The sequence below is a fragment of the Patella vulgata genome, chromosome 3 (genome assembly GCF_932274485.2).
Source record: "Patella vulgata chromosome 3, xgPatVulg1.2, whole genome shotgun sequence".
NCBI classification, from domain to species: domain Eukaryota; kingdom Metazoa; phylum Mollusca; class Gastropoda; family Patellidae; genus Patella; species Patella vulgata.
In genome coordinates this window covers 50,395,117-50,417,533 of record NC_065881.2, presented here as the reverse complement: position 1 = coordinate 50,417,533, position 22,417 = coordinate 50,395,117, and the positions used below count along the sequence as shown (strand labels likewise).

Genomic DNA, 22,417 nt, shown 5'->3' with positions numbered 1-22,417 from the left:
ACGTCTAAGGTTATTTTGGTCCAGATTGTCCCATTCCTGTTGCAACGCAGCAGCAAGTTCTTGGACATTGGCAGGACGTTGTTGACGTTGACGTAACCTCTGTCCAAGCATGTCCCAGACATGCTCGATGGGGGAGAGGTCGGGACTCAGTGCTGGCCAAGGTAATGTGGTGATGTTCTGTTGTTGGAGGTAACCTGTAACGATCCTGGCCCTGTGACATCTTGCGTTGTCATCCTGGAAGATGAAACGGCGGCCATGACGTCGCACGAACGGCACAACATGGACTGCCAAGATGTTGTCCCGGTAGTACTGGCCTGTAACACGCCCTGCAACAACATGTAAAGCCGTTCTTCCAGCAACAGTGATGCCTCCCCACACCATAACAGAACCACCCCCAAATCGATCATGTCTGATGACGTTAACGTCTTGGAAGCGCTCGTTTCGACGACGCCACACCCTCCTACGTCTGTCCAAAAAATCAACAGTGAACCTTGACTCATCTGAAAACATCACATTGCTCCAGCGTCGATTATCCCAGTGTTGACGATCCCTACACCAACGACGTCTTGCCTGAATGTGATGATCTCTCAAACAAGGGATCACGCGAGGACGTCGGGCGCGAAGGTGACCCCTATGCAGTCGATTCCGAATCGTCTGGCCACTCACTCTCACACCAGTGTCTGTTTGAAGACGAGCGCTGATCTGATTTGCTGTGATGACACGATTTCTCAAGGCCAAGGTACGGATAAATCGATCCTGGGCTTGAGTTGTCGCCCTTGGTCGACCTGAGCGTGGTCTGTCCTGTACAGATTGTGTATCACGGTATCTGGACCATAGCCTGCTTATGACAGACTGAGAAACATTCATCGTCCGCGCCACAACCGCCTGTGTTGTGCCGATCTGTAGCATGCCAAGGGCACGTAACCTTTCATTTTGGGTAAGCCGACGCATATCAAAATTTGTTTTCTGGTCACTAAAACAATTAAACTGATGTTTCCACCCTGGAATTCAATGCCACAATGACTGTAACATTCAAAGTCAGAGTCGTGCAAATCTTGGGTTGGACCCCCTTGATGATCCCAAGCATCACCTGCATTCCATGCGGTAGCTATTGGTGCGTTTGGGCGTCACATGTAACTGGAAATGTTTCTTCTGTTAGGTTCTATAGTGACTTTATTCGTAGTCATTTGCATATTTTAGTATTATGCCCCCAAAATCAAATATCCCCTACTTTTTTTTAATAGTATAGTTAAGGCTTAGTATGTTAGCTTAGTATAAGTCGACGAATCCGATACTTCTCAGGGAGGGAGCACGTTCAAATAAGTCGACACAATACATCTATTACATTATTTTAAAACAGTAGCCTAGTCACATTACCTGTTCACCGTAGAGTTATTTCTCCAATTGTCAAACTGTGCCCAGGCTACACTGGTACAGAGCTCGACACCATGTTTACAAGCGTAAGATGCCAGAAGAGTAATAGTGAAACTGAAATATACAATCTAAATGTAGTTTTAAAAAAGCAGTCACTGCATGAGCATGACCATTTTCACGAGTCCTGTGGACGCATAAATGTAGGACGTTAAAACAAATGCGAATTGAAATTAATGCGACTCCTATTCGATAGGCCTATTACTTTTTATATTACGACTGGGCGGCTTCTTTTAAGCTGAGAAAGAAGTTTCAAGTATTTTACCAACAACATTAATCAATTGCTTGACGACACCCTTGATTTACAGGCTAACTACCCCACACTTCACTTTTTAATATAATAGATCAGAGCATAAGTGCGGATTTGTCTGGTGATAATTCGTATTTAACGCATTAATTTCTTTCTTGCATTAGATTCTTGATTTACAGTATATGTATGAAATTTAGATTAACCTACACATCAATATGTTCCATGTCTTCTTTTATTTCTAATCCAAGAGTAGTTAATGGACCTTCCACCATATTTTTCATCTTAATCTAAAATATAATCCAGCAATTTTACGTAAACCTGCTTTTATGTATGTAGATAATGAATTAGGTAATGAATACGGCGATACGTTATATTGACTTTACTATTTCGAAATTTAAAAAAAAGGCGTATTTATATGTGATTTCTCATATTTTGTTTTAATAAATCCAAGCATGTTTCATTTCCCTGGAAACTTATTTAAGATATATCCCCAAAACATAGCATTTTCAAATTTATATATAGGTACGTACACTAAAACTGCCATATATGTCTGTTCTTTCCAGCATGTAATCAACATATCCCATTCCTCTTGAAAAGGCTCTCCAGGCAGGATAATCTGTTTCATTTTTAAGAAAATCCAGGGTTTGCAAGGCTATGGAAGTATCAAGAAGGCCTGCTCTGTAAATATATTTTCAACAATTTACAATGAAGGAAAGGCGGTGCCATATAGAAACTTTGTGTAAGAGCAAAATGATGGCCACAAGTTATGTAAACTATTATTTAGACATTTATTCACATAAATATAATCAATTCTCTAGATCATCGGATGGCGGAGATATCAAACGGATTAAACACGGTCGCCATTTCATTTTGCATTCTATTTTTGAACAATTATAGCAAGAACGGCCACCTCTATATCTAATCCATACACCTGCATCTTTAAATCTTTTGTAACGTAGCCTTTTCGACAAGAATTGCGTGCAGTGCTCATATAAAAGATCAATTCAAGCGTGTTGGTCGTGCTAGAAATGAAATTTTGGAAATAAAATACTAATAATATCTTATGATTGAGATAAATGTATCGAAACTTACTTGGCCATATTTTCTGCGTCATTTATAATTTGGGCTCTGTTTAAGGTATGTATAGCCTAAAATAAATGTATATAAATGAATAAATTTATAGTAAATAGTAATTCAATATTCACCACCTTTAAATTATAATGAGTAAGCCCAAGGCGCTGGATTTTTACTAGCGAAGATGTCTGGCTACGCTCCACGGAAAGTGGAAGTAATAAACATACAAAACAATCAGTGTTTATGCAATAGCTTTAAATATGTCTAATCGTTAATTAGAATCAGGAATACTGATTGGGACGCAATGACAAAGAATCAGTATAAATTTTCTTCGGAAATGCTGCTTGTGGCAAACGAAATGAATCAGTTCGTCATAAGCACATTTGTCAGATTTCTATTTTTCAGTATTGTTATCAATATCAAACATCGTATGTTTTAGATTACCATTAAATTATTTATTTGATGCGAATTTAGAAGGATAAATCAGGTCTCTGCAGTTGTTAAACTTTACAATTTCATGAATTTATTGGAAAGTATTAAGACCCCGTGCCAAAGGGTGGTTGGTGTACGTCATCTTCCCCTTTGGTTAGTTTGATTTTAACGGCTCCACTACTGATATCTTCCGTCTTGCTCCATCCACAGTAGTAGACCCTTCCAAGGACTTCCTTTGAGCAAGATTTTTTAGTCATTTGACTACAAAAAAGTTATTGGTCTATAACTCTCTTAATTTACAGTTAAACTTTTTTTTTTTTTTTTTTATAAGCAATATTTTTATTCAGATTTCTATCTGAATAGGGATTGGGGAACAGGCATAGCCTATATTAAACCCTTCTCCCTGTCAGATATAGATACATGTATTTACATAAAGAAACATACAATGTACAAGTGCAGTTATTTTACAGTGAGTGTGTTATAGTTGTCTCTGGAATAGATTTACAGTTTAGTAATAGGCAAATAATGTACAAGTGAAAATATATTTACAATGAATGGTTATAATTGTCCCTCGAATCGTCTGGTGATTTCAAAAAACGAGTGAACAGTTTTAAAAATAATGAATGAGTTTTCTATGCTGTCAATTCCATACAATAGGGTTGTAGTATTTCGGTGAATAGTAGGTAAATTATTTATTGTATTATTTCGGGCATCTGAATATAAGGAGCAATTCAATAAAAAATGTTCAGTGTCTTCAAATTGATGACCACATCTGCAGGATGGGTTATCAGAAATATGGCGTAAAAATTTATGTCCGTTTAGATTGCTGCAAGAGAGACGCAGTTTAGAATGTATGATTTGGTTTACACGGGTTCCAAAAGAGAATGTGTTAGGTGGTATCAGATCTTGAGCCATGAGTTTCGAATTGAAAATATTTAGAGATGTTGAATTTTTTGTCTCCGAACTTAATTTGTTCCATTCTCTTATTGACGATGGTATGAAAGAATTATAGAAGATATTTGTTTTGCATTTATATTCAGGTAGGCTTGTTTTTCGGAGATTATAGTGTGCGCATTTTGTCAAGATTAAATCATGGAGATAGGATGGAGAAAGGCCGTTTATAATTTTATAAATGAATTTGAGTTTATGTCTTCTGCGTCTCTCTTTTAGCGTAATAAAACCGGTTTCTTTATATAACAGTCTATGGCTGGTACCCTTTACAGCACCACATATGGACCTAAGTGCATCCAGTTGTAGGTGCTCTAATTTGTTAGCTAGTTGGTCTGTGCAGTTGTCCCAGATGACGTCGCAATAATCAAAATGGGGTAAACTGACCACAAACTCTAATGCACTTGGTTTAACATAAACCAACTTCCATTGAAATAACGGTGAAACGTACCACATGAATTCATAAATTTAATAAAAATCCAACAGCTACGCGATATTTAAAACGGCCGCTAAACCAGAAATAGAACACGCATGTGATTTCCCGCCACATCGAAAATATAGAAAAACTGTTCAGTTAGAAAAGATTAAGATTTCAATGTTCCACTCTTCATCTGTAACATAATTACTTATTTCCATGCAAACTGTGATGATATTTTGCATTTGGGGCTATTTTACTTAAAAGGACTATCCCGATTTGAATAGAGTCTCAAAAATAAAAGTCCGAGTTCGTATGAAATTTAAGCGCCAAAATAATGAGGAATGATGTATTCACCTTGTCTCAAAATTTCAACTCAAAATATTGTGTTGTTTGGACGTGAACCTCAAAAATGCTTATCCAGACACTAACCCTTTTAAAATTTCTGGTCAATTTTTTCGCTGAGCGAACTGATAATCTATCGCCGTTCCTTTAGAGGTCTATACAGTGAATGACCCATGTGCCGTACTGGATAACGAAAGGTAAATTTCACCTACACATTGTTTTTATAAAATAAAAGTCTGGTTGGGACACCGGTCTCCATTTCCATATGAAGAATGACGGGTGTGAGTTGTTTGAAAACATATCACAAATATTGAATTAGTTGCTCGGCCCTTAGGTACGGGATTTTAAGGGCTTTTAACACAAAATTAAGCAGTTTTATTCCCCAAAATATTATCGGGATTGGCCCTTTAAGCAAAGCGCCGTAGAATGTATCAATTGTAGCGGTGAATAAGAAAAGTACCACGACGACAACTACGACTACTGCAACTACTACTACTAATTACTACCTATACTGCTAATACGTTGAGTAAACTGCCATTCATTATCTGTGCGGGTTCCATTCCGGGCATATATTACATTAATACATGTTCTTATACATTCTTTTTTAAATTTGACTGACCTGTTCAACATTAAAAACAGACTTAGCTTACCGTGTGATCTGTGTTTAATTGTTTAATTAAAGCATTCCAGTTAGCTACATCATAATTTACTCTGTAATACCCATGTTGTTGTAAATTAATTATAATCCAATTATCCTCATCTGCTATATCTGTTGCTATATCAACTAAAATTGAAACACAATATTGCTGTAGCCCATCACTATAATTCAAGCTAGATTTTGTTTTCAGTTTATTAGGTTGGTCACCCCAATTAGCCCAACGGCTAGAGACTTTTGGCAAGCGTAAATTCCTGGTCCGTATCGCGTATCCGTATCGATTTTGCGTGTGACGTCATCAATGCGTGTGTATTTCTCACGGATACGGCAGCACGCATCGAACAGCTTTCATACGGGAATGGTCCATATAACATCGTCGTCTTTTTACCGTATTTTTTGCTACTTTTAGACGCTGAAATGTTGTGCTGTTGCGTTTTTAAGAATATATGGACACGAAGGTGTATATTTGATGTGATTTTAACCATAATAAAGCCTGGAATTTAATCGCTATTTTGATGAGCTTTTCGCGGAATTTTTATAATTTTCCTGTCTGTCTGTCTGTCAGTATGCTGGTTGATCTACGTGCTAAATTTAGGGAGGTGGGACCTTGCAAATCTGTATAAGGGGTATACACTTTCTGAAATGATACATTAGTGAAACCAAAGATTTTCGAAGATTTTTAATAAGATTCGAAACGAATTGTTTAGAAATTTTAAATAGCTCAGCGACTGTCGAGCGACTTTACTCCATTCAGGAATTTGTAGGCTAAACACTGGATTAGTACTGATGTTGATCTTTTAGATAACTACCACCATGCTGTAAAATATCTAAGCTCAGCTCAGTATCCCATACGTACGCGATGCGAAAATCGGATTCGTGATACCAATGGGAAAAATTCCATCTGCCAAAAGTCTCTACTGAACGCCCCCCGCCCCCTACTACGTACGGTCTGTTGACCGAGATGTTATAAACAGCCGACTCTTCCAAGAGACTATGAATATTCACAAACCGTTATATAAATATTTTATTAGCATTTATAAGCAGATATAAGTATACAATAATTGGTTTGCTATTTGACCAGACATCATAATAGAATTCCACACATTACTCATAAATTATTTTTGAGAATAATGTCTAAGATGTTGCTTTGAAAGCCTATCCTGTTATTGACAATTTAAACTGAGACAGTTGAATACAATAGACACTGTATAAACGTTTTAGAACTAAGAAGTATATCCATAAAGGGTGTAGATTACAAATAGATGTAAACAGACAGTTTTAAGGATAACATTCACTAGGTGTATTAACTGCAACGTTTCAATGAGGTCACGCTCACCGTTATCAAGCAATGATATAATCAAACATGTTACAGAAGGTTATATACAAGTGGATAACAATAAATTAATTAACAGTTTGAATCAAAAGCCATTCAAAGTTAAATCTCATACCTATTAAAACTATTATTAATCAATAAGAAACCCTTAAAGGGAAGAAAATATACAATTGAACTAAATCATTCACATCAGAAACCAGCCACTGGATACTGGTATATACCTACCACACGTGTATGACTCGTTGATCTTAGGAACTATTAACTAATTCGTTCTAGTGTAGATGGATGTTTAGGGACTTACTGTGATTATAGGCCTTCATTGGCGATAGGACATGTTCATGTGTAAATGTTCAATTTTTGTTTTATCTTTCATCATCTTCTTGGAAACGGAATAACTCTCGATGGAACGTCGCTTTAATTAATAGGATATTGGTTTCTACTATATCGTTTTGTGTTTTTTTTTGTGTGTTTAGGACTTGTTCTATTTTTAATGTTTATACTTAATCTCAATCAGTACAGTTATAGTTTGTGTATTTTATTATTTCGTTACTCGTATATGTGTTAAGATTTGCCCCCCCCCCCTTTAATAATAATATTAGTTGTAATCAGAGTCATATATGGTTAATTTCATTCCTTCTTTTATTACGGTTTCAATTTTGTATAAATTGTTAGGTTCTTAGAGCTTTATAGTATGATTTGTTACATACTAACTGTTTTAATCCTTATATAGGAGTTGGAGATTAATGGTATATCAATATATATATATATGATTTCTTATTTACTGGGTGTTCTTATTCTGTATTCGTAATAGAGATTGAGGGTTCATTATTATCAACTGATGTTTGAGTATAATTGTATATTTTCTTCCCTTTAAGGGTTTCTTATTGATTAATAATAGTTTTTATAGGTATGAGATTTAATTTTGAATAACTTTTGATTCAAACGGTTAATTAGATTATTGTTATTCACTTGTATATAACCTTCTGTAACATGTTTGATTGTATCATTGCTTGATAACGGTGAGAGTGACCTCATTAAAACGTTGCAGTTAATACACCTAGTGAATGTCATCCATAAAACTGTCTGTTTATTATATATCACTTTCACTAAATGCCTTTCAAAGATACTACACATAGTTGGTTTTAAAAAAAGCAAAACATAATGGAGCTCAACGCAAGTATTTATAACTAAACTACGTATGTTTGGAGCTTACCGTTTTCTCCTGTAACCGGAAGCATAGTGATTGCTAAACGGTCGGCGGTAAAATTTGCATTATCTCTCGTGGTATAGGATATAGGTATTGGCCATTTGTAACTGTAAGAGAAAATTGTATTTGAAAGGCAATAAAACATTAAACAGTCATCGTCGAATAAAAATGATTGTGTTAAACACTGTATCCATGCTGAGAAAATTACACTATCAATCTCATGCGCGACATTTCTGGAATATAACCCCAACCAGCAAATTTGAGAAAAAATGCAAAAACTCCACATATGGCGATACTTGTATTTATGTTAAGATTTATGACCCGATTGCGTGTCCGGGTTCCCTGAATTGTGATCTTGAAATGGTCAACATCTGCCCAAAGAACTATTTGGCTTAACATTATAACAAGAACTGAAAACCCTCGCAGCTACTACTGAAAAACGAACCATTTATACCATATCTTAATTAAGAAAACATTCGTATTCAAAGATGTTTTGGACACACATTATATGGGATAAACATGTAACTAACATCTACACTAAAGAAGTGATCATTTATTATATATGATCCTTAACATATACCCGATTAAATGTAGCATTATTTCCAATCCAGAATCCACACTATTGTCACATTAAATGGGATGTGTACTTGGATGACCTTAACACTAAATTAGAAACCTTACAGCACGATGTACTCGGAAATGCATGTGGTGCTGTAAAAGGAACCAACCACAGAGTACTAAATGAAGAAATTGATTTTATCTCCCTGCATGAGAGATGGAGATCAGACAGGCTCATTTTGGTATACAAAACTATAAACATTTATTACTGGAATGAAAGTAAAAACAACAAATATGGTCGTCTCCGTCTGCCTAGCACTGACATAATGGGCATAAATGTGACAGGTACACTTTCTACAACCATACGTGCGATTGGTGTCATAAATACGCGCCATCGCCCCTCACAACCATGCATGTTAAAAAGTTTAGGCTTTTTTTAGTCAATTAGATCACTACTTTATCAGTTAAAATCGTTTTGTAGCACTTATATAGGAATGAACAATTTCAAAACAAGCCTGGTTCTCACAATCATTTACGTTCTGGTTCCGTCAAGAACTGCTCAAATATTGTGGAAATCGTAGGGGATATTATCGATGGCACGGATTCGTTCTTCCTTTTACAATGGCCAAGAGAAGAAAAAGTGTTCTATATTTCCCAAGTAGTATTAGAAATATAACGGTACTTGTTTATCATGTTTGGATAGATGTTTTAAGCGAAGAGGAATCTTTAACATTGGCAGGTACAGTGTAGTTCATTCCAATCGCGAACTGTCAGTGGGACAAAGGCAGATTTACAGGTTTCGGTGTAACAATGGACAGATCTTAGAGAGTTGGTGTCTGGCAGAAAATATGGATAAATGTCAGATATTTTTTTTAGGTGGGACGAGAAGACATAAGTTTGTTTGTTTTTTTTTTGTTTTGTTTTTTTTTTTGGGGGGGGGGGCAGTTTGTTTACTAGTTTGTAAAATATGGTTAATCCATGCCTATATCGTCGTTGTTTCTTTGTATAGAATTTTGTGGGATGTAGCTTTAACCAAACCTGTTATAGTTCTAAGGGCATCACTGTCAGGTTTACTATAATTTATCATAAATCACACCAGCGTAATCAAATATAGGAAGAATGAAGGATGGTATACATGTACAATTCCTTGACAATTTATATTTAAAACTTCCAAGAACATCTACAAGTTTACCTACTTTAGTAATTATGGCGTTAATATGAACGGTCCACTGTCCTGAGGAATAAAATATTATCCCAGGTTGTTTGTGGTCAGCTGTATCTATTATGTCGGTATTGTTAAACTTAACATGAAACGAAGAGGGTTTTTTTCGTGAAAAAGTCATGCTTTCTGTTTTATTTGGGTTAAATTAACTTTCCAATCAATTGACTAGGTAGATATTCTAGAAAGGTCATCAATAAGACAGAATGCATTGGCACCGTTTACCCAGGTTCACCCGGGTTATCAAAACTGGACGAACCAGGCCCATTTATATGCGCAAAAATCGCAAAATGAGCTGACTACGGTTGGCCCAGTAGTGCCACCGGGGTCAAAAACCGGGACGGTGTGAATGGGGCTTTACGAAGAAGTAACTGTATATGATGTTTTTGTCAAATGTTTTGCTCTTTGTAGTTCACGACTTTCTTTTCCATTATTAGGTCAGGTTATAGGGTTATTTTGAGTATGTATTTCAAAAACTTAACTGCATTGTTGACAGTGATAATTTCCTTTTAAAATGTTAAATGATTTACCCATATAAAGCGCTGTCTCCTGCAGCTTCTTCGTCGGTCGAACCAATCAAAAAACGTTTTTGTGTAAGTTCATACCCAGCAGTCGTTTTTGTTACTATAACGACAGGGTAGTTTGCCTGGGTAACCCATGGATCCATAATACTCGTCATATTCAAATTTTCATTCTGTGCGGCGGAAGCCTAAATATAAAATATTTAAAAAAATATTATGCACCGATAAAAAATACATAAATTTTAATAAAAGTCAGTGGGGTAGCAAGGGCTCTCAGCGCCCTGGTCCCAAGGCGGTTTTGGAGCTCGCACACAAAAGTCATAATTTCGGCCTATTTTTGCTATATCTAGAATAATAAAGGACGAATAGACCAATAAAATTAAATCTTTATCGAATAAATGTTATAACAAGCATAATAAAAAAACACAACACAATCACTGCATGGTTTATACACATATAGCCCGACGTTTCGACAAGTATTCTTGTTTTCCAGCACAAAAATTGTGTTGTGTGTTTTTTTTTAATGTGCTTCATCGCTCTGCTATATGAGGCTCGTGTTACGTACTCAGCCTGTGACAAGTTAACGAACAGACAAGAACAGAATAATCGATTTATCGGTCTTAAAATATTACCCAACAAGGTTCCAAACTCTTCTAATATATACAAAATAAGAGTAATAGTAACATAATATACATAAACCCTAAAATAATTGGTATAATGAAAACGACATGAAACAGGTCTTTATAGAAGTGGGAGGAAACCGCAGGACGCAGAGAAAACCCACGAGGTTGGACAGGCGACCCTACTCCTTGTCAAATACAAGTGGGAATCAAAACCACGCCAATCGACTCAATGACAGACCTTGTTATCTAACGCACTTGCTTTAAACCATTCGACACCCCCACCCCACGTCCTACAAAAAGTTAAAATATTATATGGTGTGTCGTTTACCACCAAAATACTGTCACGCCTATATATAAATAGCAATTATTACTTTCATCCATACAAAATAAATGTGTAAATAATATGAATTAACATTTCAAAATAACCATGAAACGCCTTTAAAACCTTTAGTCGACGACCCGTAAATAAATACTCAAACATTTCTATCTTTGTAATAGAAGGACGAACATGAAGATATCAAGGTGATAGTGCCTTGTTAAAATACAAATGTATTGCTTCATAACGTTTAGAAAATGCTCACCTCGTTTAAACTGTCCCACAAATCTTGATGTTCAGCAACGCTATATTGATGTTTATCTAAGTAAAGCTTAAAAAATAACAAATATACATGATAGTGAGTGAAACAAATATTCATTATTTTATCCAATCAACGGAAAGAATGGAGTATCGGATTGGGCCTTCCCTCGAATATAATATACTTACATTTAATCCTTCAATAAAATTGGCTTGACCCATAATAAAGTGCATCATCTTGACAATGGCCGAACCCTGAAAATAAAAGAAAAAGAAATACAAGATATGAACAATCAAATCAGAGATAATCCCCATTACGTGAGCTTGCCCAAGGTATAGCCCTCAATGGGTATATAAAGTAAATGGATATATAAATCACAATTTTCGTTTTCGTCAATAACTCGTGTGGCCTAACCTGGGAGGCTGATAAATATGGGTGATAGATATTTTGGCATGTCAAACTGTGGTACAATATTGTACATTTTGATAGACATAGCCATCGTACAACTAAAGCTACTTCATCATTAATCTGGATACGAAATGAATATAACAGCAAAATATAATTACATTTATTTTAAAACGGGAAGCCGGGAGTGCACCATAAAAGTGTTTAACAAGATCGCTGTCGCTGTCGGGTCTAAATCATTGCCTGGCTGGCTATATCTGAGTTCTTGACAAGAATATGCCCGGTTTCACCATAGTAAAAAATATAGAATCAAAATTCAATATAAAAGCTGCGTAAATACCTTAGTATATGTAATACTATCAAAGAGAGAAGTTATTTCAGAATTGCTTTCCGCGTCAAAGGTTAAAGGATGAGAAGATCTTAAAGCATCAGTTTCCATTACCGAATGTGTTCCAATAAGTCTTTCTAACTCCTCCTAAAAATATTAACAAATAATGGAATTACTTAATATATAACATTCAGAATTATACCCTTCAATTTCACATCGTCTCAAAAACACTGATTCCATACTTCACCGTGGCAAACAAATAAAAGGGTTGTGTACTCACACTTCTCCACGTAGGATATAGTTCTCCGACGATGTGATAGTCCCAGAAAGAAGCAAAAGCTTCATTTAACCATATCCACTTCCACCACTTGGGTGAGACGAGATTACCAAACCACTACAACAAAACAAAGAATATTTTTATATATTATCCCTAACGATTAGTTCGGAATAATTTTCGATATCTTACATGGTTAATTTCAGTTTATTTATACTCTCAACATAGCATCGATTTAAAATCCCAATTTCGGAATCTACGCACATAATTCAAATCATGAATCACTAAAATGAAACAAAAAAAAAAAGATTGTAAAACTAAAAGCTAAGATCGATGAAAGTAATATTATATTTTTAACAAAAATACCTGATGAGCAATTTCATGTGAAATGACTTCTGCTATCCATTTTTCATCTGATGCCTTCGATGTCCCAGGTATATAAAGCAGACCTTCTCTATATGTTATAAGTCCCCAATTCTCCATTGCACCGAAATTAAAATCAGGAATGGCAATGTTGTCTAAAACCATTGAATTAAAATTAGTCGGTTTCCACTCTGTACTTAAGTGGATGATGTTTATTTTATTATATTGGCTTCATGTAGCCTACTAATATACAATATTTCAATTTAACTTCACGGCATAGATTTTACAGTTTACATGTATAATTCACCCAAAGCTCCCAAACAAAATAGTGATAAAAAATTCTCGAATGAAGAAAACATTATTTTACCTATTTTAGGCAAACTGTATGTTGGTGTGAAGTAACTCTCAAATCTATTAAATATTCTCAATCCATGTTCTTGAGCCATTTGTGCATACTGTATACTAATTGGGCTGGCGTATGTTCTATACTAAATATAAACAATCAACTTTCTATAAATTCAGCTTAATGGATATCGGTTATATACAACTTCCTTTGTGAAATAATTGGCCTTTCAATATTTGAAAGTATTGTATTGCGTATGCCCGTCTTCATTAGCCCAATTCGGAGCAGAACTGTAGGACGTTAATCCCGCGAATGCGGCCACATTAATCATGTCGCCATTGCGTGCAATAAATTGGAAGAGAAAAGACTCCCAATAAGAGGTTTAATGGAAGATGCCAAACCTCAATATGCCACCCAAAATATATTCCCTTGGCGGCTAAGCCAGCTGCTTTAGTAATAACCGAACAAACTGACATTAATGTAGCTAAGTCTCAATATCATCCAAAATCTTCGACATTGAAAACACGATTTATTTGTCGGTTTAAATCAACATTGATGTTGTGATCTTACCGGGAAAGATGGCCTTCTGATATCCAATATTTAAGACAAAATAAACATTTTACAATTGGTACACGAATCGTGTACCATAGTACGTTTCAGCGCTATTTGTAATAAGGGACTCTATAATAAATTATATCGGCGTAGACTGGAATAACCAGACGCTAGAGATTGAAATTCGATTGAGAATACTGGCGTATTTCGCCGAACCCAACTGATTAAAAATTACAGTAAAAACAGAAACGATTGAATGTAAATCAATTTATATACATTCATATTACATTATGTATGCGTTGCGACCCATTTGTGTCAATTTCTAGGTCCCAAATATTAGCGACTTAGTTCCTTTAAGATAGGGAACTACATATCTAGTTACAAATGAAGGAACTATTGTTGTAGGATAGTATGGCGGTTCAGCTTGCTGTATGATTTAATATAATAATACATTAGGGAAAATAATGACAAAAAGAATAAGGACCTACACAGCCATTATTAACAATGACAGTGCATATCAATCAATTTAATTTAATTTATGTCTAAAAATTTCAGGGCCATACTATATACCGGAATACACCGGAAAACAACCAGAAAGCACCGGAAAACAACCGGAAAACACCATTTTATACTGAATACCGGAAAACACCGGAAAAACACTAAATACCGGAAAACATCCTAAATACCGGAAAACACCCTAAATAGGTAACCCTGAGCCTGGTCCTCTGTGTGCGGTTTTGGACCAAGTGAGCGCCGATGAAGGAAGGTCAAGGTCATTACGATGTTCGTTTTACAAAAAGCCCCCCACCCCCAAAAAAAAATTCCGATTTGTTTTTCTCCCAAATTTTTTTGAACAAAAAAATTTTCTGTCACAAAAAAAAAATAATGGAATTTTTCCGAGAAATTGGTTTTACAAAAAAACATTCCGTAGAAAATAATTTTACAGAGAAAAATACTGGAAAAAAAATTTGGGAGAAGAAATTGTTTTAAAAAATCTGAAAAGAAATTTTTCTTTGACCTTAGGCGATCGCTCGCTTGTAAGTTAATGAACTTATTTCATCAGCGCACACCTGGTCCAAAACCACACACGAGGACCAAACTCCGGGTTACTAAATAGCTACCGGAAAACTTAGAAGAGTAAACTGTGCCCGAGATTTTTTTAGAGAGCGCGCCGCGCCGCGCCACTCCGGGAGGGATCATCGTCAGGGTGGGACGGGAGAGAAATTGTCCAGTCACGTGACGAACATAGATCTTCCGTTCCTCAACCCATATTATTTTCACAGTCATTGTTATTAATCACAAATTACGGGATGATATACGAAAATGCATGTTTACTTTGAAATAGTGCAAATGATACTTTTCCATCTACAATCTTCAGATCAAAGGATGCAAGTTCTTATACAGTGCAGCATAATTTGTGCAACAGAAGACATCTCGAATATCGATTGTCGGAAAAAACATTTTATCGGGGACATTTTTTTCCGAATACGCATTCGGTGTAAGTCTTCAGCCACCAGGATGTGGTTAACATAGTAATGTTTTATTACGATAGTAGTACATAAAACAAATTGGTTGCCTGAGGTTCTCGGGGGGAAAGTAGCCTCATCGGCTAAAGTCCTCTATTTCACAAACAAAAACAACAATTGCTTCCTTGAAAATTTATCGATCAACCCTTTTCAAAGACGTCCAGCTTAACACTTCCCGTCAATGCAGTAAGATAGAATATGTAGTTTTCTTATGGACAATTGGGCGAAAGTTGGGGTTTTCTCAAGGAAAACTGGTCAACAAGTTGGGGGGAAAAGCTCGAAAAGTAATCCAGAAAAAAATCCTGTGTGAGGCCCTCGGAATTTGATGGAATATGTTGAATATTATTATGGTTCAAGTGATTATATTTGACCCTGGAATGAAAGTAAGCCCAGAAACAAGTAGATTTTTAGCCCTTCCAACGAGATGGATAACTCTTGGAAAGGATAGACACTTTTCAGATTACAGCCTGTCCGAGAATTGCGTGGCATCCATTTCGTTTGGTGATTAGCGGTTAAACCTGGAACTTCAACTCGAACTATTCAGAGATTTATTAACTCGCTTTTGATGATACTTGCTGTTTTATGATGCGATTTTTTGTTATCCAGGGAGGAGTTGGCCTAGTCGTGCCTTCCACTAATTCGTACCACCCTGATGCCAGTGTTACTAGTAAGAATCAGGAGACCGGCGCAACCGGCATATAATGGGGCCCTCCGAGGGCAGTGTTTAATCTACTGAAATACTGAAACACTGAAATCTACTGAAATTTACTCAAAACTAAAATTAAAATACAAAATAAAATATGGTCAATGATGGAGGTAGACTGATTGCGTCTTTTAAAGCATTCAAAACATAATAGGCATCCAAAATTTTGGAGAAAAAAAATCGGAATTTTTTTTTTTTTGTGGGGGGGGGGGGGAAGCTGGGGCTATTTGTTAAAACGAACATCGTAATGACCTTGACCTTCCTCCATCGGCGCTCACTTGGTCCAAAACCGCACACAGAGGACCAGGCTCCGGGTTACCTATTTAGGGTGTTTTCCGCTATTTAGGATGTTTTCCGGTATTTAGTGTTTTTCCGGTGTTTTCCGGTATTCAGTATAAAATGGTGTTTTCCGTTTGTTTTCCGGTGTTTTCCGGTATATAGTATGGCCGAAAATGTAATGCCATGTATTATTTCTATAATGTTTTAATTTGTTTTAATTGCTTTATTCTGTGTTGCTGCTTCTTCTTTTCTTTTCAGTTAACGTTTATCTGGAGAGAGTTATACACAAGAAAACTCCAAATGGAATGCCTTTAACTTTCTATAATGTTTTAATTTGTTTTAATTGCTTTATTCTGTGTTGCTGCTTCTTCTTTTCCTTTCAGTTAACGTTTATCTGGAGAGAGTTATACACAAGAAAACTCCAAATGGAATGCCTTTAACTTTTAATCGCTGACGCTGTGAACCGTATTAAAGGACTTTTAACTAACTTTTAACCATATGGAACTTATTGGACGAACAGACTTTGATATGTAAATAATCCACGGGTCTAGCTAAGTGTTTTTTTTACCGCGAGCACTTCGCTTTCCCACATAACGCAAGCGGATTCTTTTTCCCCACGTTTTTTTTCTATTCGCACTTATGACGCCAAACATCAGGCAGCTGGACATCCTGTTTAACCTGTTTTTATTATGACAAATTGAGAAGATTACCGGCCCTCTCTTCTCACGACAGCGATTTTATAAGTGTGTTTTAAATTGACTTTTTGAAAAACAAGGACTTTTTTATTTTGTGTTTTTATCAATTTTAAGGGGACTTTTGATATACACAGACATTTTTATTTTGTGTTTTTACCATTTTCAACCCGTTAAGTGTAAATCTAATTAAATCAACCTGTCCATAATATCATAATTTAATGTATTGGACGTTAAATCTTTAATAAACATCCGTCTTCATTAGCGGAGCAAAACAGTAGGACGTTAAACCCAATTTCATTTCATTTTAATAAACCACAACAACAACAACAGTTTATACACCAGTGTGTATGTCGTCGTCTTGAAATTTCCAAAAATCTGACCAGCTTATATAGTCGCCGTGATTACGTGGTAGAAACGCGCATGCAGTCGCGATACACGTGGTAAGAACCCCATGAGCGTGGATAGAACGCCGCGGGTTCTCCAATGATCGCCGTTGCCAAGCCAATAGAGAACGCGGTATACTCGCTCAGATCGCGGTAAGAAAGCGACTTTTTTTCGCACTGTGTTCACGTTGGTCGGCGACCGTGTACATTTTCTGGTCACCGTACAATCGCAGCAGCGCAGTAAGGACCCCACACAGATCTGACGTCGACATTGCATGAACGGTAATCACAACAGTATACTTACTGCTATATTGGTGTCAGATATGTTCTCCGTATATTCATAATCACAAACTATAAATGCTAATAGATAGGTTGGCATTACAACAGATGTAGCATAATAGTCAATGCCATAATCTCCACTGAAATAAATGGATAAAAATCCTTAAACATACATTATGTAAGAGCTAAATCTGCCTATTGCAGGTATCTCTTTAGGCATGAAATGTTATATAAACTATTAACATGACAAGACCATAAGCAACTCTCGATGTCATCGGATATCTCCGATATTAAGTAGATTAGAACGGTTCATCATATTTTTAGTTAATTTAAAAAAGGAGAAGCGATGTTTGGCTTCAAACAAAGAGCAAGGTGGTTACAATTTGCACATTTAATGTTTTATGGCGTTAGCTTAATACAGCTTTGGGGTAGTTTATACTAAATCATCAGTCGTAGATTTAATTTAAACTGCTTTGCCTCGTAATCCGGCTATATGTTGTGTTATAAGATTTGTGACAATGGTGCATTTTGTCGCACCATACCCGTCACAAGAGCCAGGTTAAGAAATGAGATTGAAATCTCACAGACATATTCTTATAAATACATGACGTAGCCCTGTTAACATACTGAAAATAATGAACATGTTTTACATCACCTGGTAGAGTTATTTATAATGTTCATATTAGAAAGTGTGATATAATTTCGTCCAGTATTCAGCCTTTTTCGTAAAGTGATGTCAAATGTAGCTTTTTGTGCAGGTTCATCATAACAGGGAAATGCTCGTCTGGCATAAGGTGCTTCAAATTGTGTTGTGGCCAAATATCTGGAAATGTGAATTTATGAAATGTTGTAATTCTTTATTTTATGCACTGGTCGGAATTATTACATAACATGACATTTCAATGGCTTCCCGTAACCAGTGTAAAATGGCTGGGGAAATATCTATGTGATGTTACTTCATATTACTAGCCAAAATATCCCACCATATCTGTTTTAAATAAAAATCAAAACATTTATCTGTAAGCACATTTACCAGGTCAGTGAAATATCCCGATAAACAGATCGTCAGGAGTTATATTAGACGAACTACACGGTCGTCGGTTTCAATATACACTGTTCATTTTAGCTATGCTATAGCCAATTTAGTTAAAACACAGATCCTATTTCGTTTCGTTTTTATAGTTCAAAATTTCGTTTTACTTGTCTTTACTACACTTAGATCTGGAAGAGTTGTTATTTAACTCGTGTTCTGAATGGTGTCAGGGATAAGCCAATGAAACAGTCTGTTACGGCGAGCTTTAGGCGTGTTTTGCACGGAACTGTGGGTAATCCACTAGTAACATCAATGCTGATTGGTTAATCAAATGTCTGACATCATAGGGTCATAAGTCGGTCTTTTGACCCCTGACGTGACCTATAACTTGTCAGATCTTCATGTGGTGTAGGCCATCGAAAGTATAAAAAAAAACGAAACGAAATATGGATCTGTATTTTAATCAGATTGTGCTATAGCTTATTAAAATGTTCTATAAATAAAAACACCGCGGACTGATGTCTTTCAAAAACCGTTGAATGCATTAAAGAAATTCATAGTTAACTACAGCCTAAATAACTTACACTGTAGTTGTACCATCCATGTAAGAGCTCAAGTACAACCCTGTTCCATCACCTTGTAAAGGACCTTCGAAACTTATAGACACCGAAAAGTTTGTCCCAGCTATCATTGATTCTGTTAATTCTATAATCAAAAACTGTCGAACTGTATCATTACGGTACGATCTATATAAATTAACAGTGCCACCTTCGCGGAGCACTTCAATGGTCGGATAGTTTATATCTAAACGATGGGCATGCAGAGTAATTTCCGTTGAGTCTTCAAGGCACTGTATCCAAATCTTTACACTTCCCTGGAAATTAAAGGCTGCTGCATCACCACTGTACATGTTAGGCTGTAGATCAACATTATAATGATATGGTCTGGTGTTGGTAGGGAGACGATAGTCGATGGTAGGAGCCACAGTAGTAGTCGGAGGTGTAGTGGGTGGTGGAGTCGGCGCCGCAGCACACGCGGTACCTTGAATGATATATAATTTATATTTTTCCGAAACATATTTTCAAATTAATTATGACCTTATTTATCCATAAAGATGGCGGGATATAAATCAATGTAAATTTTGAAAGATCATTATGCAAGAGCCAAATCTGCCTATAGCAGGTCTTTCTTTAGGCCTGAAATGTTATATAAACTATTAATTTGACATTAATTAACTTATCCAAACCATAGTCAACCCCACATCTTATGTGTTGGATTTTCACTGGATTGGAATCTGATCTGCTGCTCAACGCTCATTGATAATTAAATCCAAAATGGATAATCGGGACTGAGCTTTTATCGTACAGACTTTAGTTATGATGATCGAGGCTAGGCTTAAAATATAAATGCTAATATCTGGGTTCAGAGTGGAGCAATTTGAATGAAATTTTCAACATATTCTATTTAGGTTATTTTTTTTTTAACTATTATAGAGAGAACAGTCAACTATTTATCTAATCTCCCATAATCTTTCTTTAAGTTAGACTTGACGGATCAAACATTTGTTTGTATATGGCTATTTAAGAATGTGGTGGTGGTCTTTACATCACAAGGTCTATCATTGAGTCAAGTTGCGTGGTTTCGATCCGACACTGGTACGCAACAAGGAGTTTTGTCGTGGGTTTTCTCCGGGCCTTTAGCATGTTGATTCTTTAATACAGAATTAGAGTTCTTATATAAAAACGTATGTATTGCCAAATAATATTGACACCATTTTTAGTGATCTTTGTGTCAGGGGCGTTGTGACCGCTGATGTGGTAAACACTTCAGTTGAATAGTCCGTTGTGATTTGTGTGTGTGGGGAGGGGGGGGGGGGTCGGGGACTTAACGCATGCGCATAAGGCCTGTAATTGATTCAAGTTGCGTGGTTTCGATTCCTCGCTTGTAAGTGACAAGGAGTAGCGTCACTTTTCTAACCTCGTGGGTTTTCTACGTGCCCTCTGGTTTCCACCCACTGCTAAAAATCCCCACGCCCAATCGAATTATTGAAATAAATTGGAACATTATTTTAGTCCCGAAATGACCTAGTTTGTGTCGAGTGGACGTTAATCTCCATTTTCTTTATTTCTCTGTTGTGATTCTTAAGGCCTAAACAGTGATTATTTTAATCAACGTTTCGGTTACGAACCATAATATACTTACATATGTCTGTGTTCCCTGTTGATGCCCATTCTACACACATAGCCATTATGGTACTATTGTCCAATGAAGGAGTCGGACTGGTCGTAGGTTGAACTCCACCTTGTCCGTCCGTGACGCCACCATGATCACTATCACTGTGACAGTGACAGATAACCTCACCTGGTGCAGCTAAATGAACTATTAAACCAACACCAACAGAAATTAAAATAGCAACCAAAACCAATATAAACCCGGTGCCTGTGCTTACAAAAAAACCGCCATCAACTTTTCCACTTTTCGAGGAATAATTCTCACCACCATTCAAATCTGATAATCGATACGATGAAGACATTTTGCCTTGTCCTTTTCCCGTTTTAAAACTTGTTTTTCAACTGCTTGGATTCTAGTTTCTACTCCATCGGCATAGCCCCATCCACTCCGATCTACAAATCCCGGATTAATGTTGAACAATCTTTATCAATGAATATTGTAAATCTGCCAGAGTAACAATTTATAACTGTGTTTATCAAACAGTAAAGGGTTATTATTATGGATCATATACTTGTTTCTGTATTTGGTGGACGTCTATAAAATAAATTTGGCGAGTCCACTTAACCCGATTGAACCCCAAAATGCAAGTCGTCCTAGCTTTATAGAATAGAATAGTAAAAGATGCCAAAAGAATCAACATTATTTAATCCGAACCTCAGCAAAATGTTTTGATTCTTCACTTAAATAAAAGAGGACTACTTTGTATAATTTTTCATGTGGACGTATTAATGTGGACGTATTATGCCGCCGCCCCTGTTTGTCCGAAACTTGAAATATAGGTCTATCTCCCAGAGATCTCGGTTCGATATGGGCATGACCCCTGGTTGTACGAAAAATCACGTTTTTAGCTTGTGGACACTCTAAAGATCACAATTTTGATCCGACTTTGATGAAATTTGAAATGCATGTTTATAACCCAAATATCTTGTTTATTTCGATATTCGCGCATATCGGATAGCTACTTCCTGAATTATGGCCCTTGATTGTACGATTGTTGAGTTCGAATTTCGGACCAAAACTCTTGTACGCAAATAGTGTCAAAATACGGTATATCAAGGTTGTGGATCCTCTAGAGGCCACAGTTTTTAACATAAAGATCTTGATTCATTTTGATAATCACACATATCAGAACGTAACTTCCTGGATTTTTTTTTAGCCTGTGGATTCTCTAGAGGTCACATTTTTTTCCGATTTTAAAAACCGTTTAGATATATCACCATTCCACCATAATGAAGGTTGAATTGGAATTTCGGGAAAATTGAAATGAAAGTGCCCGACAGGTGACCCTACTCCTTGTCACATATACAACCGGGAAATCGAACCACGCCAGTTAACCATTAGAATTATGTTGTGTTTTATACATTTGTTCAACAACTCATATTAATAGCAAGAATTTCCATGCAGTATTTTATCATGTTCATCGAGTCGATGCAGTA

The 22,417-nt window shown here is 36.3% G+C and overlaps 1 protein-coding gene across 1 annotated transcript; it reads right to left on the bottom strand.

Annotated features, from left to right (window-relative positions):
- Positions 1 to 12,307: 12,307 nt before the first annotated feature.
- LOC126815202 (aminopeptidase N) lies at positions 12,308 to 19,487 on the bottom strand. Its single transcript, XM_050540761.2, has 7 exons — positions 19,334 to 19,487; positions 18,372 to 18,539; positions 17,742 to 17,856; positions 13,324 to 13,444; positions 12,960 to 13,111; positions 12,600 to 12,713; positions 12,308 to 12,466 (listed from the first exon to the last, which is right to left on the bottom strand). Exons 1-7 carry the CDS (start codon positions 19,438 to 19,440, stop codon positions 12,308 to 12,310), a joined length of 936 nt encoding a protein of 311 aa, XP_050396718.2. The 5' UTR covers positions 19,441 to 19,487.
- Between the last annotated feature and the right edge of the window lie 2,930 nt (positions 19,488 to 22,417).